The 22,469-nt window shown below is 58.6% G+C and overlaps 3 protein-coding genes across 4 annotated transcripts in view; all 3 read left to right on the plus strand.

Annotated features, from left to right (window-relative positions):
• The window catches only part of LOC113995197, a 196,712-nt gene extending 194,198 nt beyond the window's left edge, over positions 1–2,514 (plus strand). The window contains exons 4-5 of the mRNA XM_039386387.1: positions 1,775–2,108; positions 2,411–2,514. Of these exons, the coding sequence (XP_039242321.1) occupies positions 1,775–2,108; positions 2,411–2,495 (419 nt within the window). The 3' untranslated portion in view covers positions 2,496–2,514. The remainder of the gene's footprint in view (positions 1–1,774; positions 2,109–2,410) is intronic.
• Positions 2,515–7,439: 4,925 nt separating this feature from the next.
• Positions 7,440–16,236, plus strand: SLC20A1 (solute carrier family 20 member 1). Its single transcript, XM_027734520.2, has 11 exons — positions 7,440–7,575; positions 7,790–8,257; positions 8,349–8,489; positions 8,567–8,652; positions 10,100–10,196; positions 11,784–11,903; positions 13,407–13,655; positions 13,749–14,298; positions 14,553–14,738; positions 15,008–15,092; positions 15,557–16,236. The coding sequence occupies exons 2-11, from the start codon at positions 7,942–7,944 to the stop codon at positions 15,716–15,718; spliced, it is 1,992 nt and encodes a 663-aa protein (XP_027590321.1). The 5' UTR covers positions 7,440–7,575; positions 7,790–7,941; the 3' UTR covers positions 15,719–16,236.
• A 1,008-nt stretch (positions 16,237–17,244) lies between these two features.
• On the plus strand, positions 17,245–21,621 carry LOC113994971 (cytosolic purine 5'-nucleotidase-like). Of its 2 annotated transcripts, none has more exons than XM_027734554.2 (18): positions 17,245–17,333; positions 17,823–17,896; positions 17,987–18,104; positions 18,174–18,269; positions 18,355–18,446; positions 18,535–18,592; positions 18,712–18,805; positions 18,918–18,971; positions 19,072–19,155; positions 19,293–19,334; positions 19,423–19,530; positions 19,691–19,757; positions 19,830–20,000; positions 20,166–20,217; positions 20,306–20,366; positions 20,486–20,662; positions 20,769–20,911; positions 21,009–21,621. In XM_027734554.2, the coding sequence occupies exons 1-18, from the start codon at positions 17,245–17,247 to the stop codon at positions 21,190–21,192; spliced, it is 1,764 nt and encodes a 587-aa protein (XP_027590355.1). In that variant the 3' UTR covers positions 21,193–21,621. The 2 variants fall into 2 exon arrangements, with proteins under 2 accessions (XP_027590355.1, XP_027590386.1); XM_027734585.2 differs by having other exon boundaries at positions 20,810–20,911; positions 21,009–21,155.
• Positions 21,622–22,469: the final 848 nt, after the last annotated feature.

The raw sequence follows: 22,469 nt of genomic DNA on the forward strand, positions 1-22,469 counted from the left end.
GGGGGTGGTACTGCTCGTGGAGGTGGAGTTCTGGCACTGGCATCAGTATCAGTCTCCTCTCCGTTATCTTCTGACTTGTTTTGCTCTCCATCTGGTCATAGGCTTAAAGTTTCGGGTGCCAATACCCACGACTTCCTTTTCACTACAGGGGCGAGAGGTATCTCAGGTGGTGTAGTCTGGGTTCCGCTTTCAGTGCATGTAGTAGAGGTGGCGCTAGTCTCAGATGGCAGATGGGTTTGAGTTTCTGCCTCAGCCTTAGCCTTCCGAGCATAGTCCACAGCAGCTCGATAGGCACTCGCCAGGCCCCAGTACAAAGCAAAAAACTGTGTATTTGGGTCCTCGTAAGAAAAACACCCTTCTGCCAAACGACGTGCCATCTCGTCAGGATCAAACACTTGCTCTGGTGTGAAATCCCAACTAATGGGAGGTGTCACGCGCCCTACCAATTTACCAAAGTTGGCCCAGATTCCTTGCCATCCAGAGACTGGTTTTCTCAAGGCCCTTCCCAAAGTTCCAGCAAATCCCTTTGAGTTTCGGCCTTTCCTGCAACAAGGAAAGCAGTACCACACCACCTTTCCAATGTTAAACACCACTTCCATGGCTTTTAGGAATAGTAGAACTGTTGCCAAACAATTTAGGTAAGGATTGGGGCCAATTTTGATCCTAGGGACCTCAGTCACTAGGCCTTTGATGTCATAATTAAGGAAAGGCAGATATTGGTAATGCCTTTTGGGTTAGTTCTCACTGGATACCCAGAAACATATATAAAAATGGCCAAAATAACCAAGGAAATGAATAAAAAGGCCATGTTTATATATTTTTCTTCCTTTGTTCCCAAAGGAAGCTATGTTTATATAAACAAAAGGTTCTTGGCAGCTCTCCCGGTAGTGTTCCCAAACAATGGGCAGTGTTTGCACCAACTTGGCTCCCTTCCCAGACTTGTTCCTAAACAATTGTGGCAAAACCAAAACAAACCACAGATAACCAGGCAGAAACACCAGATAAGAGTGATATGGTTTGAAGCTGGCTCCCTGCCAAGTCTCCAAACCTTACCACAAGAAGTCCGTCCCCCCCCCCCCAATACCTCAGGGAGAAGAGGGAGAAAAACAACTAAGAAAACCCGAAATGAGAGAGAGACAGCTAAAGTGATATATATAAATATATATAAATATATTTACACTTATGTTACAGGTATATACAATTGAAATATATATACAATTTCACAAGGGAAAGGGAAGGGGGAAGGGAAAAGGAACAAAACCAAGAATAAAATATATATATATATATATATCCCGATTAGTGGCCCAATATCTATCCACTAAAAGAGTTAGCAAAGAAATATCTCACTACTCTCCTTGGGACAACCGAGAGTCGCTCCGGAACGATCGCCGGCAACCTCTGTCTCCCAAGGTCGGCAAGGCCTAACCAGGCCTCGCTCCCCAACACGGCAGACTCAACAGCAGGGAACCTGCACCTCCAAGCCGCCGGAAGGAAAGAGAGCGAAGGCCTCTCCTCCTTTCTTCTTATAGTCTGGCTTATGTAAAAATCGTAGGGAATACTGGGTAAATCCGGACCCTTCCTTGGTTACAAACTGGTCACCAAGGAAGGCCTAGCCCAAACCACCACAGGCCTTTGGGAGTTTCCTTGGCTTCTACTGAAGCCACAGAAATGTTGCCACCCAGGATATTCCCTCATTCAGACATGAGGAACAAAGTGGGAAAGAACATTTTCTGGCAATGTCAGGGCACATTGATGTGCACAATTGTTCCTCCAGGTGTGAACAGCCTCAGCCTCAACAGCGCCGTGGATGGCAGAAGATTCACCAGCGCTGTGGTGGGCAGGGCAGACCCAAACCTTGTGGATGGCAGGACAGACCCAATTGCTGTGGTGGGCAGGGCAGATCCAAATGCTGTTGATGGCAGGACAGACCCAAACACTGTGGATGGCAGGACAGATCCAAACGCTGTGGTGGGCAGGGCAGACCCAAACTCTGTGGGTGCTGATACCTTCCAGACGTACTGCATAGAAGGCATCGTGGCTGTCCTGGGCTCAATTCTGCTGGGGATGGCATTGTATTGTGTATTCCACTTGTGGAGGAAGAGGAGAAGGTGAGTTGGTGGGCCTGGGGGGAGTTGCCAAACTGGTATTGGATGGCTGCTATCAGCCAGAGCAGCCATGGGGTTTTCTGAGCTAAGGTGCTCTGGGTGCCCAGTTTGCCACTGCCCAAACTCAGCAGAGATTTGTGCTGTGAGCTGGTGCCCCGTTTTCTGCCCAGAGCTCTCTGTGCCCACAGCTCCCCTGTGCAGCCGGGTGCCCACACCCCTCGGGGCACCCAGTGCTGCTCCGCACCCTCACACCCACCCTGCACCCCCGGCCGTGGCGGGGCCTCAGCAGCTTCCTCTCTCCGCAGGCGCCTCGCAGCTTCGAGAGCCGGCTCTGAGCGCCCCAACAGCCGGGCAGAAGCCAGCAGAATATTTGCAGGAGCGTTTAAATAAAGATCAGCAGCACAATCGACTGGATTGTACTGGCAGCAAATTCCTATGGGTGCCACTGCGAGGCCTGGGGGTCCCCTGGGTACTGATGGAATCTAACTTACCACTGATTCTAACTGTTTCTGATTTGATTTTCACTATACGTATTATCCATTTCATAAGCAATAGTGACCCTGGCCATCACACTTTGTTGTGTTTTTGGAAATTCATATTAATTCCACCTAAACGTGAGGAAGAACTTTTCTGTGCTGGTGACCATGCACTGGAATAGATTGCAGAGGTTGCGGAGTCTCCCTTACTGGAGATATTCCAGAACCATCTGTACACAATCCTGTACCATGTGCTCTGGGATGACTCTGCTTGAGCAGGGAGGTGGGACGAGATGACCCCACTGTGGTCCCTTCCAACCTTACCCATAATGTGATTCTGTGATTCAAGTTTGTTTTCACTAATACCTTTGCCAGTGATTCACCAGCACACAGCATGCGGTGGGGGTCTCCCATGCAGGGGGGCACATATGGCAAGGAAAGGAGTCAGGTGAGGGAACTGGCAGGGCTTTTTTCATCCCAGCTTACTGGAACACCAGGAAAGGGCAGCTGCCTGCAGAGGCAGCTCCCCATGGAGCTCAATCACAGGTACCCCATGTCTGGCTCTGTCCAGAACAGGCACCGAGTGTTTCCCAGCCTCTGGCAATTCACAGACCCAGGAATATTTACTCATGTGTATATATATATATATATAGAGAGAGAGAGAGAGAGAGAGAGATTTCTGTTCGTACCTTCTGTCACAACATATTAACATTCTGTTGTTTGTGCATTTATTCTGAACCTGCTTTCCTGTTGCTTTGATAAACCCAACTATTTGTCAATCTGAATCATGGAAGTTCTCATTGCATATGAACAGACTTACAATGCCCGATTCTGAAATTTAGCCCAGCTGCCCCCAGCCCCTCTGACCTCTCAGGACCAGCTGGAACACAAAGGGGTTTGTTTTCTGCCAAAATTCTAAACTCTTGCCAGAGGACTGTGGCAGTGGCACTTGAGGGCTCTGGGGCCTTTTGGTTGGCATTGCCTGTGATGGCATCCCTGACCTGCCCTCCTTATCCCTGTGCACCCAGCCATCCCCACTTTGGCAGTGCTAAAGGGACACCCGGGTGATGCCACGCAGGGCTGCAGAGGTCCCTGGACAGAGGCTGGGGCTCAGCCAGGGCCCAGAGGAGATCATTCCCTGCCATCGTTGTCTCTTGTCCCCACAAACATGAAAGATTCTGGCAAGGCTGGAGACACACAGAGCAGCCAGGAAAAGTGGAGGAGGAGGAATGTGGGGTCTGGAGAGCCCATCCCTTCAGGCTGTGGTTCCTCCACCAGGAACAGGACCTGTGGGAAGTGGGCAGGACATCTCGCCCTCCCCTGTGTGCACATGGACACCTCTGGGTATCTATTGGGCTTGTGGAGAAGGCTCCACTGATAACATTGGTTGGTGGAGTCCCCAGCCCTGAGGGGATTTAACAGACATGTAGATGTGGCACTTGGGGCCATAGGTCAAGGATGGCCTTGGCAGTGTTGGGGGAACAGTTGGACTCAAAGGTCTCAGAGGGCTTTTCCAACCCAAACGATTCTGTGATTCTATTCATCTCACCCCTCTTGTGCCACAGGGCAAGAGGAACAGGAGTGTGAGGAGGTGACCAGAGCCATTGTCCTGGGAGGGGAAAGGATTGGCAGAGGGTCGAGCAGAGACCCCTTGGTCCATGGCAAGGGCAGGGGTCCATGGAGGAGATGCCAGCATGGATGGAGGAAAGGAAGGGATGCTGAGCATCCCAAGAGGAGAGGGAGGAGATGTAAGAGATCCAGATTGGTGAATAAAAGGGATCTGAGCACGAACAAGGGAGAAATGGAGGGTCAGAGTGGACATGGAGGGAAGAGGTGTGAATAGGCACTGGGGAAGGAGGGGAGCTGTGAGCTAGCCAAGGAGCCAGAGCAACCTCAGAGAGGAAGTGGTGTGCTCTGGATGTGCAGGAGAGGACAACAAGGGCATGTGTGACAGAGGTGTGAGCAGTGAAACTGCTTTTGGGGCAAGGTAAGGACAGGGAAATCATTCAGCAGTTAAGTCAGGGGAAAACACTTGACTCAGAGAAAATAATTTTAATTTATTACCAATTAACAATTCAGTAGGACAATGAGAAATAAGAGGATCAGTCAGGAGCAGAGCCAGGGTGGGAGGGCAGCTGAGCACTAGGATGCTGAGGGTTTCTGGAGTGTGCTGGTGACACTTAGGGGTCCACAGTGTGCCAGCGAGTGTTGGGGTGCCCAGTGATGCCATTGAACATCAGGGCACCTGCAGGGACTGGGAGTGCCAAGCAGGCAGATTTCAGAGAAGGCTCAGCTCCCATCAAAGGCTCCACAGTCTCAGACACCTGCACTGCCGATGTATCCCATGCAGGAGTTACAGACTACTGCTGTTACTGGGAGGGGGTATGGAGCCTGCAGGTCTGTAGGTGAGATGGCCATGGGTTGGAACAGCACCTGGGGTGTTTCCCACTCAGCTCCCGGAGTGCTGCCCCACTGCCTTAAATGCCTCCAATGTCACAGTCCCACTGCTTGGAGGGAGCTGTTAAAGTGGAGCTGACAGAGGTCCAAGGGTCCCCTCCAGTGCTGGAGACCTGCAGCATATTGGCATGGGAGCAACTCCAAGAGCCCCCCAGCCTGCTCCTTCCCAGCACATACTTGACTCTGCACCCCATCTGCTCAGTGCTGCACCCCATGTGATCAACACTGCTCCCCATGTGCCAGGCTTTGCATCCCCTTCTGCTCAGTGCTGCACTCTCTGTGCTCAGTGCTGCACCCCTCCACACCCAGCCACAAACCCGCATCCTTTGTGCTGTGCCCCGCTTGTTCAGTGCTGCACCCCACATGCTCAAGTGCTGTGCCCCACGTGCAGTGCTGCAGCCCTTGTGCCTGGTACTGCCCCCCAGGGCTGCCTCTGCCTAAGCAGGAGTGCAGACACACCTGGATCCCTGGAGGCCCAGGCTGTGGACCCTCCCAGCTTCATCCAGGGACTCCTGCCTCAGTTTCCCCACCAATTCATACATCTAGAGCAGATGAAGCCACCCAGGGGTGACAGGAATGCAGGGTGGGGACAGGGTAAGGGTGTGGGGTTAGCCCCTGCTACTGCTTTGTCGGGCTGAGAGGGGCAGGGGGTCCCCAGGCTCCAAGTACATGCCTCTCCTTGCCCCCCAGGCCCAGTCTAGGCTGTGCTGTGGCTCTATGCGCCCGGTGCTTCACGTGGCCTAGGGCACAGGGCCCCTGGGGACATGGGACGGACTCTGGTCGGGTGACGCAGGGGCAGCGAGGCAGCAGGGCTGGGGCACCCTGGCCACTTCCTCCCACACCTGATGCCATCTGCAACCCCTCATCACCAGCATCCCTGCAACTCGATGGCCTGCAACAGCCCCCAGCCACTGACCTGTGGCAGGGGCACAACCCCCAGCTGCACAGCCCGGCTTCCCGTGCTGGCTGACCTGCTGCCCCGGGGCTGCCTGTGGGCTCTGCCTGCTGAGCCATGGTTCCTGCTGGGCAACGGTCACCACAAGATGGGAATGGGCACTGGCACCTCCCCCCCCCCCCCCCTTGGGGCACACATCTGCCCCCAGCATGTGCATATGCACGTGGGGGCTATGTGAGCACACATGTTCACAGAGGGGTGCGCACCAGCTGGGTACAGGGGTGCACCCTTGGTTGTGCCACCCAGGCTTGGGGTGCTGAGGGGACCCAACAGGACCTCCTGGGGACTTGCTGGGACACCATAGGGCCCCCTAAGCTGCCCCCACTCAGCTGTGAGTGCTGGTGTCTTGGTCAGTCCTGGTGGGTACTGGTTTCAGTCCCTGCATGTGATCTTTGCCAGGGACAAACCTGGTCTGGGGGAGCCTCTTGGGCCAGTGGGTGGCCCTAGGCTGGTGCTGCTGCTGGGTGCTGGTCCCAGAGAGTGCTGGCACAGTTGTGATGCCAGTTCAGAGCTGGAGTGGGATTGAGCCACACTGTAGTGCCAGCCTGGTAGTCAGCAGCTTGGTGCCCCTCCAGGCCAGTGCAGCACCAGTATTGTGCCTGGCATATGCTGGTCACGCTGGGGCTGAGCAGAGCCATTGCAGATGTGGGCCAAACCCACACAGACCCAAATGGGAGTGCAGCCCACACCCACCCCAAACTGTGTTGGCCTGTGCTAGAGCCCAGCCTGGGCTTCCAAACATGCTGGGCTGTGCCTGTGCCACACCAGAGCCAAGCCCACAGCAGCGCCAGGCTGTGCTCGAGCCTAGGAGAGTCCACACTCGTACTGGGCTGAGCCAAATGGTGCCAGGGCAGAGCCCACACCCACGCCAGAATGTGCCACACCGGTGCTGGGCTCTGCCAGAGCCGAGCCAGCACACCGCCGGGCTGGGCTGTGCCGGAGCCGGGCTGTGCCGGTGCCGAGCTGCGCGGGGGCCAGACTGTGCGGGGTCGGACTGTGCGGGGCCGGACTGTGCGGGGCCGGACTGTACTGCTGCCGGTGCCGGGCTGTACCGGTGCCGGGCTGTGCAGGGCCGGGCTGTGCCGGGGCCAGGCTCTGCGGGGCCGGGCTGTACCGCTGCCGGGCCGGGCTGTGCGGGGCCGGTGCCGGTGCCCCCGCCCCGGGGGCGCCGCTGAGCGCGCACGTGGTTCCCGGGCGCGCTGCCCGCGCGGGGGGCAAGGCCGGGCCCGCGCTCTATGCTCGCCGCTGCCCAATGGCGGCACGGCTCCGCCCTTTCCCGCCAACATAGGGCCAATGGGCGACGAGGGCGGTGCCGCGCTCTGGCGAGAGGGGCGGGGCGGCGGTCACGTGGGGGGGCGGTGTTAAAGCGCGCCGGGCGGTGCGGCCGCGCCAGTCGGGGCAGCGGGGGCGGACGGGACGGGACCGGACAGGACAGGACAGGACGGGACGGGACGGGACGGGACGGGACGGGACGGGATCTGACCTGACCTGACCTGACCCGACCGGACCCAAACCAGCCGATCCGAACGGCGGCGGCGGCACTGGATCGACACCGACAGCGCGGCCCGGCCTCGCCCAGCCGGTGAGCGGAGGTGACGGGCGGTGGCTGGGCGGGCGCGGGCACACGCGCGCACACGCACACGCACACGCCCCCCCCCCCCCACACACACACACACGGCGGCGGGAGGGGGCGGTGGCGCGCGCGGGAGCGGCCGTTACCGGCGGCGGGAAGGTCCGGTATCCGGTACCACCCACCCGCCTCCCCCCCCGCCCCCCGATCCCCGTCTTTCCCGCAGGATGAAGAGCGGCGCAGACCATGGCGTGGCACCCAGCCCCCAGCACCCACAGCCGGCGGGCCCGTAGGACGTCGAAGCCCCCCCGTGCCCTATAGCAACCCCCCCTATTTAGTTTTATATCTAAGTTATTAACCTACCGCCCTGCACCCACCATGGAACCGACCCCCGCGGTGCCGACCCCCCCCATGGCCGGCTTCCTCTGGATGCTGATCCTGGGCTTCATCATCGCCTTCGTCCTGGCCTTCTCTGTCGGTGCCAACGACGTGGCCAACTCCTTTGGGACCGCCGTGGGCTCGGGGGTGGTGACCCTGCGGCAGGCCTGCATTCTGGCCAGCATCTTCGAGACAGTGGGCTCTGTCCTGCTGGGAGCCAAGGTCAGCGAGACCATCAGGAAGGGGCTGATTGATGTGGAGATGTACAATTCCACCCAGGAGCTGCTGATGGCGGGTTCGATCAGCGCCATGTTTGGTAAGGAACAGGGGTGTCACAGTGGGGGGGGCAGTGTGCCCCAGGGTGCCTCAGTGTTGGCTTTCTTACTAGGCTTCTCCTCCTTCTCCAGGATCTGCTGTGTGGCAGCTGATAGCTTCATTCTTGAAGCTTCCCATTTCTGGTACCCACTGCATCGTTGGAGCGACCATTGGCTTCTCATTGGTGGCCCAAGGGCAAGAAGGTGTCAAGTGGTCTGAGCTGCTGAAGATTGGTAAGTCCACCCTAGCATGGCCTCCCTGGGCTTCCCTGTCCAGCAGCATGATGCTAATCGTGCCTCTCCTTTCCTAGTGTTGTCCTGGTTCATCTCACCCCTTCTTTCGGGCATCATGTCTGCTATTCTGTTCTTCCTCGTCCAGAGGTTCATCCTCTGTAAGGTAAGGTTGTCTGCCCCATATTCTGACACTTTGGGGCTTTTGGCTGTTCCTGATGGACTCATTGATTGGCTTATGGTCACCAGAGTTTCTCTAGGCTCGTCCTGGAGTCTGTGTGTTGGCACCAGGGGAGCCCTTTGGGAGCTGAAGCGGTGGGAAAAGGGGACCTGTGGCCACTCCACACAGCAGAACTGGAGGGTGCGGTGGCATCACCTTCCCTCCTCTGAAATAAGGGAATTGTCTTGCTTGGCCTAAGCAGGAACAGTCCCATTTCGCAGTAGTGAAGTAGCCCAGAACGGATAAGGTCAGAGCTACTAGCTGGGCTTTTCCAAAATCCTGGTACAAGGCTGGACCTGCCCTTGGGACAGGCTGCAGGTGAAGGCAGTGACCCACAGCCTCGGCTTTCCTCAGCTGGGAGGGACAGAATTGTCCCTGGGGCTGAGGAAAGCACATTTCTTCCAGCTGAGGAAGGCGAGGGGCGCTCAGGCTGGCTCCAGGGACACATTTCCACTGTGGGGAGTGTCGAAAACCCAGGAAGAGGGACTGGACATGCAAAGTATTTGAAAAGAAGGTGACAGCCTTAGACATCATCTTTTTGAGTACAGGATGCTGTCAGCCCAGAGCAGAGGTGTCCTACCAGCTATGCAGAGAACTCCAGCATTTTCTTCTGTATATCTGAGGTTAATTTCCTTCAGGTTTTAGTTCTAATGATTTCTCGTTCAAGAGATGTTAAGATCTTATCACTGGCAGCCCTTTCAAACTGCTCAGCGTCACTACTGTCACAGTAATCTTGTGTAACTGGCCTCCCAAAGCAAGGCTGGCCTTGTCACGCTCCATTCTGGTGCTGAACAGTCCGGTTGCTCTGTGCTGCTTGGCATTCAGGAAGGTTCGGTGTGTTTTTTCTGATACCAGACCCTGACTGCTGGGCAGCAGCATGGATTAAATGCTCCTGCTGCTGGTGCAAGAGGCTCACAGCGCAGGTATGTGGTCAAATAAGCTGCTTTGTGAGTAATGGACTTTTTATTTTGTCCAAGTCAGCTGGAAAGAGGTAAAAGCTTTGAAAGTGCCTGGGGAGTTAAAAGGAAAACATAGGTGGAGGTGGCAAGCTGAGGAGCCAGGGGAAGGGTTCAGGAGCCAGGAAGAGATGAGATGCTCTAGGTTTGGAAGTACTGGGACCCTCAGCAGGGCCTGCCCTGGCTCCCTGGGGAGCCTTGTGGGACTCACGGTATTCTGCCACCTCCTGCCCTCCCAGCTGGTGGAGGGTCTGGCTGTGTGTTGTTCCCTAAAGACTGTTGGGAGCTCTGGCTCCTGGCAGAACATGCAGGAGCTGCCATTGGCAGGTGACAGAGGGCACAAACCCCTTCTGGAAAGGGTCTGATGCTGGGCTGCTCCTTGGCTGCTGCACAGCCCCCTGGTCTGCCTCTCCACAGCACTGATCTGTGTTTTCCAGGCAGATCCTGTTCCCAATGGCCTGCGAGCTTTGCCCGTCTTCTATGCCTGCACTGTGGGGATCAACCTCTTCTCCATCATGTACACTGGGGCACCCTGTAAGTACACAGCAGAATACTTGAACCTGAATTTTTGAAATTCTTTCTAAAGCCTCCATTAAATGCACGATTTACCCCTTTTTTGCTTTACAGGGCTGAGATCTCCTAGAAGGCGGCTGGCCTGTGCCAATTACAGAAGGTGGCAGGCTGGCCTGCGCTGTCTGGGCTAGGTAGTTGCCCAACCAAAGAGACCTGCTCAAACTAAACTCCTCCAGACATTTCTCCTTAGACTTCCCAGGACTGGCTCATAATATGACTTCCCCTTCCCTTCTCTTACCTGTGCTAAAGCTCAGGTACCTGGCGGCTGCTGAAGAGACTCTTCGGGCTGCTGCTGGTGGGGCTAGGAGCAGGGATGGGGGCTGCATCTCCTCATTCACCTGGTCCCTAAAAACAAGCTAATTATTCCTGGCAAGAAGAGGTGGCTCCTGTGCTGAGGAGTCTTGGCTTCAGTTGGAAAAGCCAAACTAAGATGCTGTTTGGCTGTTGTGTAGGGGACAGGTCACAAGCAGGACTAGGAGAGGGCTCAGCAGGGACAGGCAGATTTGCCATGGAGCTGGGGACTCCATTACCTCTGTTGTCTGTGGGGGTGACTCGACATGAGCTGTTTTTGGTGTGAGCATGGGTTTCCTGTTGTGGAGGAGCTGCTGGAGGTGGGATGTGGGCAGTTGGTGCTGGCCCTGGTAGGGTTTGGTCTGTAAACAGTGACTGGAAAAATTTTTGGAGGGACGTCAGCTTCCCCTTCTCCAGGCTCTCCAGCATGGGGGAGAGGGCAGGGCTGCAATGGTGCTGGGGGCACTGTAGCTGCTCCAGAATCACTTAATCATTTGGCATCCTCAAGGTGGATCCATGTTTATCCTGAGCCCTTAAATGCTGGGCAAGCTCTGGGTCTCTTAAGCACAGGGTTTGCAGGAAGTCCTGTGCGTGGGTGAGGTGGCTGGGAGTGCTAGGGTTCCTTAGGAGCAGTAAGTCACTGCCTGCAGAAAAAAACTTTACGGTTTGGGTGGTCACAAGCACCTGATGCCCTGACCAGGGCCACATGATGCCAGCCCTCTGCTCAAAGTCAGGCTGCCTGTGAGAATGTTCCTAACTGGGTCACGTATCACCTCAGATGCCATGAAACTTAAATCCCTGGTGACTCCTGGAGCAGGAGAGCTGCCTTCCCTGGCATCCAGAGGGGTCAGTGGGCTCCAGTGGGAGTAGCCTAGGCCTCTGTGTCCTCTGCGGAGTGGGGAAGTGGCACCGGTGCTGCAGCAGCTGCACTGGGAGGCGGGTTTTTTTCTTTGACATTGCAGCAAGTGAGGAGACCAGGGCTGTATGGAGCCCAGGGCATGCACTGCTCCCCACGGGGTTTGGCTGGGGAAAGGGGTTGTGTGTGGGTCAGCAGCTGATGGGGATGTGACCTGGGGGGCACCAAGGTGGGGTCTTGGTGCAGTCAGCAGTGCCTTCCCAGCAGCGTTTCTCCCTGGCAGGTGGATTAGCTCAGGGCTGTTGCAGGTGATGGAGTCCCTGTGCCTGGGAAAAGCAAAGTCGTATGTTGAGGAGCATTTTGCCCAGAGGTTTTCAAAGATCCGTTGTTTTATTTCCTAGTGCTGGGCTTTGACAAACTTCCTCTGTGGGGTATCCTCCTAATTTCGGCGGGCAGTGCTGTTGTCTGTGCTCTCGTCGTCTGGTTCTTTGTATGTCCGAGAATGAAGAAGAAAATCGACCGTAAGTACTGCATCCCTCTGCAATCCTTGGGGAAGGGCATGCTCTGGCTAGCCGACTTCTCTTTCCAGCAGCAGATCCCATTAGCTGTGGGGCTGTTATTAGCAGGATCCTCATCTTTGCTCAGGGATTAACCTGCTCTGAGTCACTGGGGCACTTGCCATGCTGGACCCTGCCTGCTCCCAACCCAGGCACCCCAAAACACCCTCAGAGTAGCCATTGTGCTGCTGATCTGCGTCTGGGACCAATTTATCTGCGGGGTGATCTGTCCTTGAGCTGTGGGAAGTGTCATAAAGCTGGTGCCACTTTAATAGAGGACAGAGAAGGCAGGAGACAACGTGTCTGTAACCTTTAATCCTCTCATACATGCAGAGCAATCCTTGGCCCGGCCGATGCAGATCACAAGTTTAAAGCTGATGAAATTCCCTGTAGCAAAAAAACCCAAGCCACTCTATTGAAAGGCATCCAAAGGAGCAGCCCCGAGCTCTGCCTCCTGAGCAGCCGCGTGTGGTCCTGAATATCAATAGTGTGTGCAGGCTGGGGCCTCCGGGGCTGGCGATGAGGGGATAACCCGTGTCCTTGTCGTGCTGGTGTAATTAGGGTGTGACTAACAGCTTTATGGCTGCTCTTGACAATCTTCCAGCTGTTCAGCTTAACTCCTGCCTGCAAGGCAAGGCAGTCTCTGCTGCCTGCCAGACAGGCTCCCTGCCTGCCCACAGCATCCCTGAGAGGAAGTGGGCATGCAGAGGGAGACAGCTCTGCAGGGACTGAATTCCAGGATGAGGGGTTTGATGCCACAGCCCAGCCCTTGAGGCAAACAAAGTGACTGGGAAATGGTCATGTTTGTGACAAGGAGGTGGTTTTAGTTGTTGTCTGAAGGAGCTGACCTCATGTTTTCACCTGGAGAAAACATGCTTTTCCCGGTAGAGTGGGAGGAACAGCCTCAGCTTCAGGGCTGAGCACTGCTGGTTTGCCTCCTGGGGGGGGAGGAGGGGGACAGGAAAACAGGCTGCCTTTGAGAGGTGGAGACCGGCTCCTGTTTGGGTTTGTCACCCACCAGTGGAAGCTGGAGAGGAGCCCAGGCTGGAGCTGCCAGGCTGGCAGAGGAGCTGGGCTCTTCTGGGCAGCTTCTGTCAGCTTCAGGGGTCACAGCCACTCCAGAAGTGGGTCCAGAGCATCCCACGGCTCACGGGGATGGGACAAACATGGCCCAAAGAGGAACCTCTGCCCTAGACATTACCGGCATAAATGCCCCATAATGGTGTTTACCACACCCCGTGTGGGTGGGTGGGGTCTAAAAATAGGGGATGAGCTGGCTTAGATGGTTTGGCTGTTGTGCCTGGGACAAGGTGTGACTGCCCAGCAGCTTCCAAAGTTCAGGATGGGAGGGGGAGTTGTTAATTTTATTTGGCTGCCATAAATCTGAGCGGTGAGGGGTGTGGGCTTGCTGCTGGCGCTGGGCTCAGTGATGGGAAGGAGTTTCATGGCAGCTGCCCCCCTTGACAGGAGAGATCAAATCGAGTCCGTCTGAAAGCCCCTTGATGGAGAAGAACGTTGGCCCAAAGGAGGAGCAAGAGGAGGCCAAGGTGCCCCTGGGCGATGCCAAGGGCCCTGTTACCGATGTGGGGTCGGCCATGCCCACCCGGGCAGCGGTGGAGGAGAGGATGGTCTCCTTCAACCTGGGGGAGCTGGAGGAGGCCCCAGAGCAGGAAAGGCTTCCCAGCCTCGACCTGAAGGAGACAAGCATTGACAGTGGTGAGTAGTGGGGGGTGATATGAGTGGCGGGACTCCCCCCACCCTAGGCACCCCTGGGTGTTAACCCCCCCACCTGCTGTCCCCCCCTGGCAGGAGCTGTGCGGCTGCCCAATGGCAACCTGGTCCACCTGAGCCAGGCAGTGGGCCACCAGCTGGGCTCAGGTGGGCAGTACCAGTACCACACCGTGCACAAGGACTCTGGCCTCTACAAGGAGCTGCTGCACAAACTACACCTGGCCAAGATGGGGGACTGCATGGGGGACTCGGGGGACAAGCCCCTGCGGCGCAATAACAGCTACACCTCCTACACCATGGCCATCTGCGGCATGCCCCTGGACTCGCTGCGTGCCAGGGATGGCGAGGAGGGGGAGAGGCTGAGCTGGTCTGTGGTGGACACTAAGAAGAGAGTCCGCATGGACAGCTACACCAGCTACTGCAATGCAGTGGCAGACACCCACCCAGCTGTAGATGTGGACCTGAACACGGCCCAGGCAGAGCTGGGTGTCAGTGACCGCAAAGGCAGCAGCAGCTCTCTGGAAGAGTGGCACGACCAGGACAAGCCTGAGGTGTCCCTGCTCTTCCAGTTCCTGCAGATCCTCACGGCCTGCTTTGGCTCCTTTGCTCATGGTGGCAATGATGTCAGGTCAGTGGGGTCAGCGGGAGCTGAGGGGGCTGCTGGCTGGGGCTAGTGCCCACAGAATCATGGAATCGGAATGGTTTGGGTTGGAAGAGAACTTAAAGATGATCTTGTTTCAACCCCCCTGCCATGGGCAGGGACACCTTCCACTAGACCAGGTTGATCCAAGCCCTGTCCAGCCTGGCCTTGAACACTTCCAGGGATATTCCATCTTGCCAACAGCCTCTGGCCCTCTAGACCAGATCCTCTTTCTCTTCCAGCAATGCCATAGGGCCCCTGGTCGCACTCTACCTGGTCTATCAGACGGGCGATGTGGCTACCAAGGTGGCAACTCCCATCTGGCTGCTGCTCTATGGGGGTGCGGGGATTTGCATCGGCTTATGGGTCTGGGGAAGGAGAGTCATCCAGACAATGGGGAAGGACCTGACTCCCATCACACCATCCAGGTAAGGGGTGCCGTGAAGCAGAGGGGAGGCTCCAGGCAGCCTGAGAGCTGCATCCTGTTCCAGGAGCCCCTCTCCCTTCTGTTTTAGGGGTTTCAATGGTGAAGCAGGGGCATGTGTGGCTCCACCACCTCCCTGCATCCTGGAAGGGGGTTGGTCTGAGTGTCTGGAGAGCCAAGCCAGGGGCTGACACTGCTGTGCTGCCTTGAACTGAGCCCACTGGGTGTTTTGGGGTGTCTGGTTCTGTTCTCATCTGCTTTCTGTCCCTGCAGTGGCTTCAGCATCGAGCTGGCATCGGCGCTGACGGTGGTGATTGCCTCCAATGTTGGCCTCCCCATCAGCACGACTCACTGCAAGGTAGGGGGTTGGCAGGGGAGATGGTGCTGGCTCAGTGCGAGCTCAGCGTCCCCGAAACTTAGGGCTCGTAGGGTCAAGCTGTGGGGGGGGTCCCGCTCTGGGCCTCCAGCCACTGTCAGCTCCTGGCTATGCCGCTTGCATCTCAATGTGAGGCAGCAGCGGCTGCCTGGGCTGGGGGGGGCATCCCTGGCACACTTGGAAGGTGATGGGAAAACAAAACGCCTTTCATGGTCCCCTGGGCTCTGCCAAGAGGCCATGGGAACCCAAGTGCTGCAGGGCCCTGTCCCTAACACCCCTCTGGGGTGGCAGCTCCTTGCCCTGCACTCCCTGCCTGCACTCTGTGAGGTCCCTACAGGCTGGAGCAGGACCCAGGGCTGTGGGGTGCATGTCAGGTGAAGGTGTGCACGTCAGGTGGGTGCAGACCCTCACTGCGGTGCTGAGCCATGCTCTGGCTCCTTTGGCAGGTGGGCTCAGTGGTCTCAGTGGGCTGGCTGCGCTCCAGGAAGGCAGTGGACTGGCACCTCTTCCGCAACATCTTCATGGCCTGGTTTGTCACCGTCCCCATCTCCGGCCTCATTAGTGCTGCCATCATGGCCGTCTTCAGGTTTGCTGTCCCGAAGGTGTGAGGGCACCAGGGCTCCCACTGCTCCTGCTTCCCACTGCTGCCCTCCCTCCAGGAGCCACCGAAGCTGCCTGCTGTGGGGTGGGGCTCCCCCATGTCTGCCTAGTGCTGTCACTGAAGTATCTTTTTTAATATAAAATGTCTTGGCGCTAACATTGTGGGGGGTGCACCACTGTGGCTGTACATGCCCCCAGGTGACCCCTCTGCTCCGCTGTAGCTGTAGATTAGCAGTTACCGCGGGCCTCTTTTTCACTTCTAATGACTTTAATGAAGATCCTCCGGCAGTGATTCCTTGGGGGAAGGATGTAGGTTGGTCCTTGCCCTCCGTGTGAGGGGAAGGCTGGGGGGTGGTGGGGCACCCCCCTCACAGGCTGTGCTGTGTTCAGCTTTGCCTCCATTGCTCTAGTGGTGCAGACACCATTGTGCTCGGGGACGCCATCCTGCGCGGGGGTCCTGGGGGCTGCCCTCTGGCCCCATCACTGCTGCTACCTCGGACTCAATAAAGATTTCCTTCGTATGCCAGCAGTGCCTGTGGTTCTGGGGAGTGAGGGTGCTGGGGTGGCTGCTGCCTCATGGCCCTGCCTGCCTTGGCCTCGTGTCCCCAGAGTGAACTGGGAACGATGATAAGAGCCCCACGTGCCCTCTGTGTCATGGGATGGGCTGTAAACAGCCTCGCGGGGGGGTTATCGGGGCCCAACACCTGGGGCAGTTCCTGTCCCTGTCACCAGCCCCATGGTGTGCATGTGCCCCCTCCTCAGCCCGGGGCAACAACTGCTCCAGCGCCCTCCTCCATGTGCCCGGGGATGCTCCCTCCTGCCTGGGTCAAGGCCGGTCCCGGGGACCCGCGTCAGCAGCCCCGGCGTGTCGCAAGAAGTGGGGCGAAAGGGCGGGGGGTGCTGAGGGATGGGGATGGGTCCGTGGGGGACGCACGTGGGGTTCGGGAGGTGCCTTATGTGCTGCGTGGGGACGCGAGCCACGAAGCCCCGCGGACCGGGGGTCGTTTTGTCCCAGGGGACGTGGGTGTTCCCTCCTGTCCCGACCCCCCGGTGTGAGGCCGGGGCGCCCCTCGCGCCGGCCCCGCTCCCGCCCTCTGACGGGGCCGCGGCGTCCATCGGGGCGGCCTCGGGGCGGCAGCGGGGCCGGTCCCTGACCCCGGTTAATGATTCGCCACCGGTTGCTCCCCTCTGCCAGTGGCGTCTCTGAGCAAACACTGGCCCGGGGCTCCGAGAGCTGCGGGCCGGGGGGGCGGCGGGAGCAGCGCTGGGGGACACTGCTGGGGAGGGGGAGCCCCGTTTAAGGGGTGCGGGGGGCACTGCCCTGTGTGCGGGGGCGCGCGTGGGGAGGTGTCACTGCCCCAGGGAGGGGGCATGGCAGAGTCACCGCCCCATTTGGGGTCACCACTCCAGGGTGCCCCGGGTTCGCCCCGGCTGTGCTGCCCGGGGGGGGCCGGGCCAGGGGCCGGGGCGGGGCGGTCGCGCGGGGCCCCCTTAAAGCGGCGGCGGCCGCGGGCGGTGGCCGGAGGCGGTGGCGATGGGCAGCGAGGGGGAGCGAGGCCCGGCGGCGGCCCCGAGCCCGGGGCAGGGCGACCCACGGGCGCTGCGGAGGGACTGCCAGCACCGGTGGGCGGGAGGGGGCTGGGGGAGCGGGGGGCTGTGGGTGCAGCAGGACTTGAGGCTCCTTGGAGAGAGTTGGGAGGGGACAAGTGGGGAGGGCACACGGAGGGGGGGAGGCAAGACCCGAGGGAAGGGCACTGGGGTTCAGGTACGGGAGAGGAATCTTGGGGGGAGTCAGGAAGGGAGTGGAGCCCCTGGGGGTCACCCCACATAGACATATCAGGTGTGGGGGCAGGCCAAAACAGGGGCCCACAGTCCCCCCTCCCACGCATCCCCCTTCCTGCCCCCCGAGCTCCATTTCCATCTCAAAAGCCCATTTTTCTGCTCCAATAACTCGCTATGGGGCCCTTGAGGTGGGGCAGGCACACGACCCTCACAGAGCACTGACCAGGGACCAGGATGGGGGAACACATCCCCATCCCCTCCTTTGTGCCACCCCCAGCCCTAAACACCCCCTCTTCCCCATAACTCCTCCCCCCACCCGATTACCCCCAGGATCTTTGTCAACCGGAGCCTGGCGTTGGAGAAGATCAAGTGCTTTGGCTTTGACATGGACTACACCTTGGCCAGTGCGTTTTTGGGGAACCTAAGATAGGGTGGGGCAGTGGTGGGACCCCCCCCCCCAAGGCCCTGTCCACATCCCTTCTGACTCCCTACAGTGTACAAGTCCCCTGACTACGAGGAGCTGGCTTTTGCCCTGTTGCTGGAGCACCTTGTCGCCATTGGGTACCCCCCCGAGATCCTCGCCTACAAGTATGACCCCACGTTCCCCACTCGGTGAGTTTGGGGAGGGGGTCCGGGGGAAGAGGGGTGAGATCCCCACCCATTGACAGCTGTGTGTTGCAGGGGGCTGGTGTTCGATGCCCTGTATGGGAACCTGTTGAAGGTGGATTCCCATGGGAACCTGCTAGTCTGTGCCCATGGCTTCCGCTTCCTCAAGGGGTGAGTTTGGAAATCCCCCGCCTCAGGGGCAGGGGGGAGCAGGAGGACCCTTGGAGTGGGGTGCAGCTCCATGCTCCCTCCCCAGAGCCGAAATCCTCCACTATTACCCCAATAAGTTTATCCAGCGGGATGACATGAAGCGCTTCCACATCCTCAACACGCTCTTCAACCTCACGGGTGAGAGACAACCCGTCTCCCTCACACCCCCACCACCTTGGGGTGCTGTCCTGTCCTGCACCCCCTCTCACATATCCCTCCCACACAGAGGCCCACCTCTATGCCTGTCTTGTGGACTTCTTCACCAACTGCTCCAGATACGTAAAGTAAGAGGGAGGTGATGGGTGGGGGCTTGCTGGTGGATCAGATGGCAGGGGGTAATCTTGCAGAGGAGCTTCACTTGGCAGGGCAGCCCCTTCACCTCCTCCATTCCTGATTGTTGCAGCTGCGATACCGGCTACAAACACGGGAACCTCTTCATGTCCTTCCGCAGCATGTTCCAGGATGTGCGTGAGGCCATGGACCACGTCCACCTCTCTGTGGGTGCAGTGGGCAGGGGGCTGGTGGGAGGGGGGTTATGGGAGTGCTGGAGATTCCCCACAAACACCCTGGGAGGTTTTGGCCAGCCCCCTCCCTTCATCCACTCTGCAGGGCTGCCTGAAGGAGAAGACGCTGGAGAACCTGGAGAAATATGTGGTGAAAGACGTATGTGCAGACCCTCATGGACCCCTCACTACCCTGCTCCCCTTTGCCAGTTCCCCTTGGTCCCCCCAAGCCCACTCCATGCTGATTTGCCCCTCACCAGCCCCGTGTGCCACTGCTGCTGAGCCGCATGAAGGAGGTGGGGAAGGTCTTCCTGGCCACCAACAGTGACTATACATACACAGATGTGAGTAAGGGGTGTCCATGTGCTCCCCCTGCCAGGTCCAGCTTGCCCTCGATGGGGGTGGCAGAGGGGAGGGTGTCAAAGCGCAGTCAGTGTCTGCCTTCCCTGGGGATGGGTGACAGTGCCGGATGTCCTTGCAGGCCATCATGTCCTACCTGTTTGACTTCAGAGATGGGGACAAGGTGAGTCTGTCCCCAGTGTGGGCAGAGTGGGGGGCTCAGGGTGCCATCAGCAACCTCTTGCTGACCCCCCCCTCCCTGGCATCCACAGGCGGACACCCCGCAGCGCCCCTGGAGGTCTTATTTTGACCTGATTGTGGTGGACACCCGCAAGCCCCTCTTTTTCGCTGAGGGCACCGTCCTGCGCCAAGTCGACACGGTGGGGACCCCTCCCCCGTTGTGGGGCCAGTTGGGGCAGTGGGCACTATTTGAGTACTATGGGGGTTCCTGTGGGCAGAGCAGGGTAGATTCACCATTGGGTGGGCACCAAGCGGACGCAGATAACGGTGTTCCTATCCCGGAGTCCTCTTGTCCCGTAGGACACGGGGAAGCTGCGCATTGGGACGTACACCGGCCCCCTCCAGCACTGCACCGTCTACTCTGGCGGTAAGTGCCAGGCCAGGCTCCAGTCAGGGGGGGACATGCCCATGCCCCCGCCCTGACCCTTGGCTGTCACAGGCTCCTCAGATGTGGTGTGTGACCTCCTGGGCGTGAAAGGCAAAGACATCCTTTACATGGGGGACCACATCTTCGGGGACATCCTCAAGTCCAAGAAGCGGCAGGGTTGGCGCACCTTCCTGGTGGTGCCTGAGCTGGCCCGTGAGCTGCAGGTCTGGACAGAGAAGAGCGGTGAGCAATGCCTGGCTGGGGACACGGACCCTGCCCTGCTGGCGGACGTGGCCTGGAGCCTCCTATGCCTCTCGATGGCAGCGGGCTGTGCCCTGACCCTCTGGGTCAGTCATGCTGGGCAGTGGGGGATGTTCCCGCACTGAGCCAGCCACGTTGACCTTGCAGAGCTGTTTGAGGAGCTGCGGAGCCTCGATCTCTTCCTGGCTGAGCTGTACCAGTGAGTTGGGTGAGGGGAGTAGGGAGGGGTGGGAACACCTGTGGGGGACCTCCCAGGTGAGCCTCCAGCCGGATCTGTCCCGTTCCAGGCACTTGGACAGTGGCAGCAGCGAGCGCCCAGACATTAGCTCCATCAAGCGTCGGATCCAGGTGACACTCAGGACACCACCCCAGCTGGCGCACAACTCAGTCCCACCCCCCTCCAACAACTTCCCCCTTGGGCACCCTGGGGGGCATTGGGTGCCCTGACTGTCTTGCTGCACCCCCAGAAAGTCACACATGAGATGGACATGTGCTACGGGAAGATGGGCAGCCTCTTCCGCTGCGGCTCACGCCAGACGCTCTTCGCCAACCAGTTGATGCGCTACGCAGACCTCTATGCCGCCTCCTTCATCAACTTCCTCTACTACCCCTTCAGCTACCTCTTCCGGGCTCCCCCTGTCCTGGTACGCAGCCCCCAAACCCCCCTGCTCACCTACTATGCCTCAGTTTCCCTCTCTACCTGAGGGGGGCATGGGGCTGATGGAAGCATTGGGTGGGCACCCAACCCAGCCTGTGCTAGACTCTCTCTGGGAGCCTTGTCCCCCCCGCAGATGGCACATGAGTCAACAGTGGAGCACACTCGGCTGGACTCGGGGGAGGTTGGCACAGCCCTGCCCCCCTGGCTGGCCCGGCATAGCCACCCTGGCCAGCAGGTGGGTGGCAGGGAACAGAGAGGCAGAAGGACATGGGTGTCCTGCCACGCTGATGCCCGTGGGGTCCTGTGCCCACTGAGCCCTCTCACTGTCTCAGGTCCCCCAAGACTCCAGCGGGGAGGAGGAGGATGATGGAGAAGCCTGAGCCCACCCCAGCACCAATGGCTGCTGCTCTGGCAGGTGCCAGCCCCACAGGAGGGCATTTGGTGGCCCTGGACCACTTGCACTGCCAGACCAAAGCCACCCATGGTCAGCTGCCACCTTTGATGGCCATAGGATGATTGGTGGCCCTGCCCATGGCCCCCATCACACCTGTCCTTAGGCTGTGGGGCCCTTCTCTCGACTGTGCCTGGAGCCAGGAGAGGGCCCCCCCAATTCTGCTGGCTGCCCTGTGCCCCCACTTTAACTAACATCCTTCCTGCCAGCTCAATGGCAGCCTGGGGCCACCCAATGCCAGGGTGAGCGGGCAGTGTTGCTGCTCCGGTATCACTGGAGGTCCGCTGCACCAGTCAGGGCCCCTGCAGCTCGTGTCCCTCCAGCCTCTCCACTGTGGCCCTGGGTACAGGGGGAGGCTCCGGAGGTGACAGCTGCTCTGTGGGAACTCCCTTCACCTGCTGTTCCCCTCTTCTGTTTGCTACTCTTTTCTATTTATAAAAGATACTCCAACTCCTGGCACCACAGAGACATAAAATTGGCTGTTTTAAAGAAAACTGCTTTGTCCCTGCACCTGGGAGGTGGGGGCAAAGGGCAATTCCCAGCAGCTGGGACAAGCACGAGCCCCTGGGCAGAAGGTGGCAGCCCCGGGTCACCTCTCCTCTGCAGAGGAGGGAGCTAGGCAAGCAGTGCTCCCCAGAGTGGAGCCAAACCCCATGCCAGAACTCCAGGACACTGCTCCAAGACTTCTTCTGGCATCCAGGACTCAGTAGAGACGCTGAGCCAAGACCGGGGGTGGGTGTGTCGGGAGGGAAAGAGGAGGCAAAAGCGTGGGATGGGGTCAGGACCACTGCTTACCGGGGTTGGGCAGGTGACAGTGGGGCTCCCCCCATCCTCTACAGCAGCTGTACGGTCACTGCTTGCAGCAGGGACCCCTTGCCCACCCCAGAGCCAACCCCTTGCCTGGTACCTTGTGCTACTGCCTGCTCCAGCTGCAAGGACAGCACCAGAGGGGCCCCGAGTGCATGTACAGGGCTCATCTGCACTCACTGGCCCATCCTGAACCCCAACCATGCCCAGGAGTTTGGGGGCCTGGCCTGCTGCACCCCAAGGTCCTCTGCACCACTTTGGGTGCTGCTGTCAGCCTGCACAGAAGCTGCTGGAGTGTTGCAGGTCTTCCAGCCCCTCAGGCAGAGCTAGTACTTCTGCCCATGGTCTGGACCTTGGTCTGCACGTGCCTCTCAGCAGGGACATCCAGATGCTGTCCAGGTATGGCACAAGGCAGCTCCAGAGCAAATCCTTTGGGACGTCACTTCCAAAACACTGAGAGGTGCTTGGAATGTTGCAGTCTGGCTGATACCATCCTACAGCAGGAAAATTAGGCAGAGGAGCTGAGGACAGTCCT

This window comes from Pipra filicauda, unplaced genomic scaffold (assembly GCF_003945595.2).
Source record: "Pipra filicauda isolate LSUMZ 115617 unplaced genomic scaffold, ASM394559v2 scaffold480_size458065_pilon, whole genome shotgun sequence".
In the NCBI taxonomy this organism is placed as follows: Eukaryota; Metazoa; Chordata; class Aves; order Passeriformes; family Pipridae; genus Pipra; species Pipra filicauda.

Excerpts from the sequence above, each read along its gene's own strand:
- SLC20A1 (XM_027734520.2), top strand. The coding sequence starts at position 7,942 with ATGGAACCGACCCCCGCGGTGCCGACCCCCCCCATGGCCGGCTTCCTC. Across the intron at positions 8,490-8,566 it reads GTCTGAGCTGCTGAAGATTG|TGTTGTCCTGGTTCATCTCA; the intron begins GTAAGTCCACCC and ends CTCCTTTCCTAG. Across the intron at positions 11,904-13,406 it reads AATGAAGAAGAAAATCGACC|GAGAGATCAAATCGAGTCCG; the intron begins GTAAGTACTGCA and ends CCCCCTTGACAG.
- LOC113994971 (XM_027734554.2), top strand. The coding sequence starts at position 17,245 with ATGGGCAGCGAGGGGGAGCGAGGCCCGGCGGCGGCCCCGAGCCCGGGG. Across the intron at positions 18,447-18,534 it reads CACGCTCTTCAACCTCACGG|AGGCCCACCTCTATGCCTGT; the intron begins GTGAGAGACAAC and ends CCTCCCACACAG. Across the intron at positions 18,972-19,071 it reads AGAAATATGTGGTGAAAGAC|CCCCGTGTGCCACTGCTGCT; the intron begins GTATGTGCAGAC and ends GCCCCTCACCAG.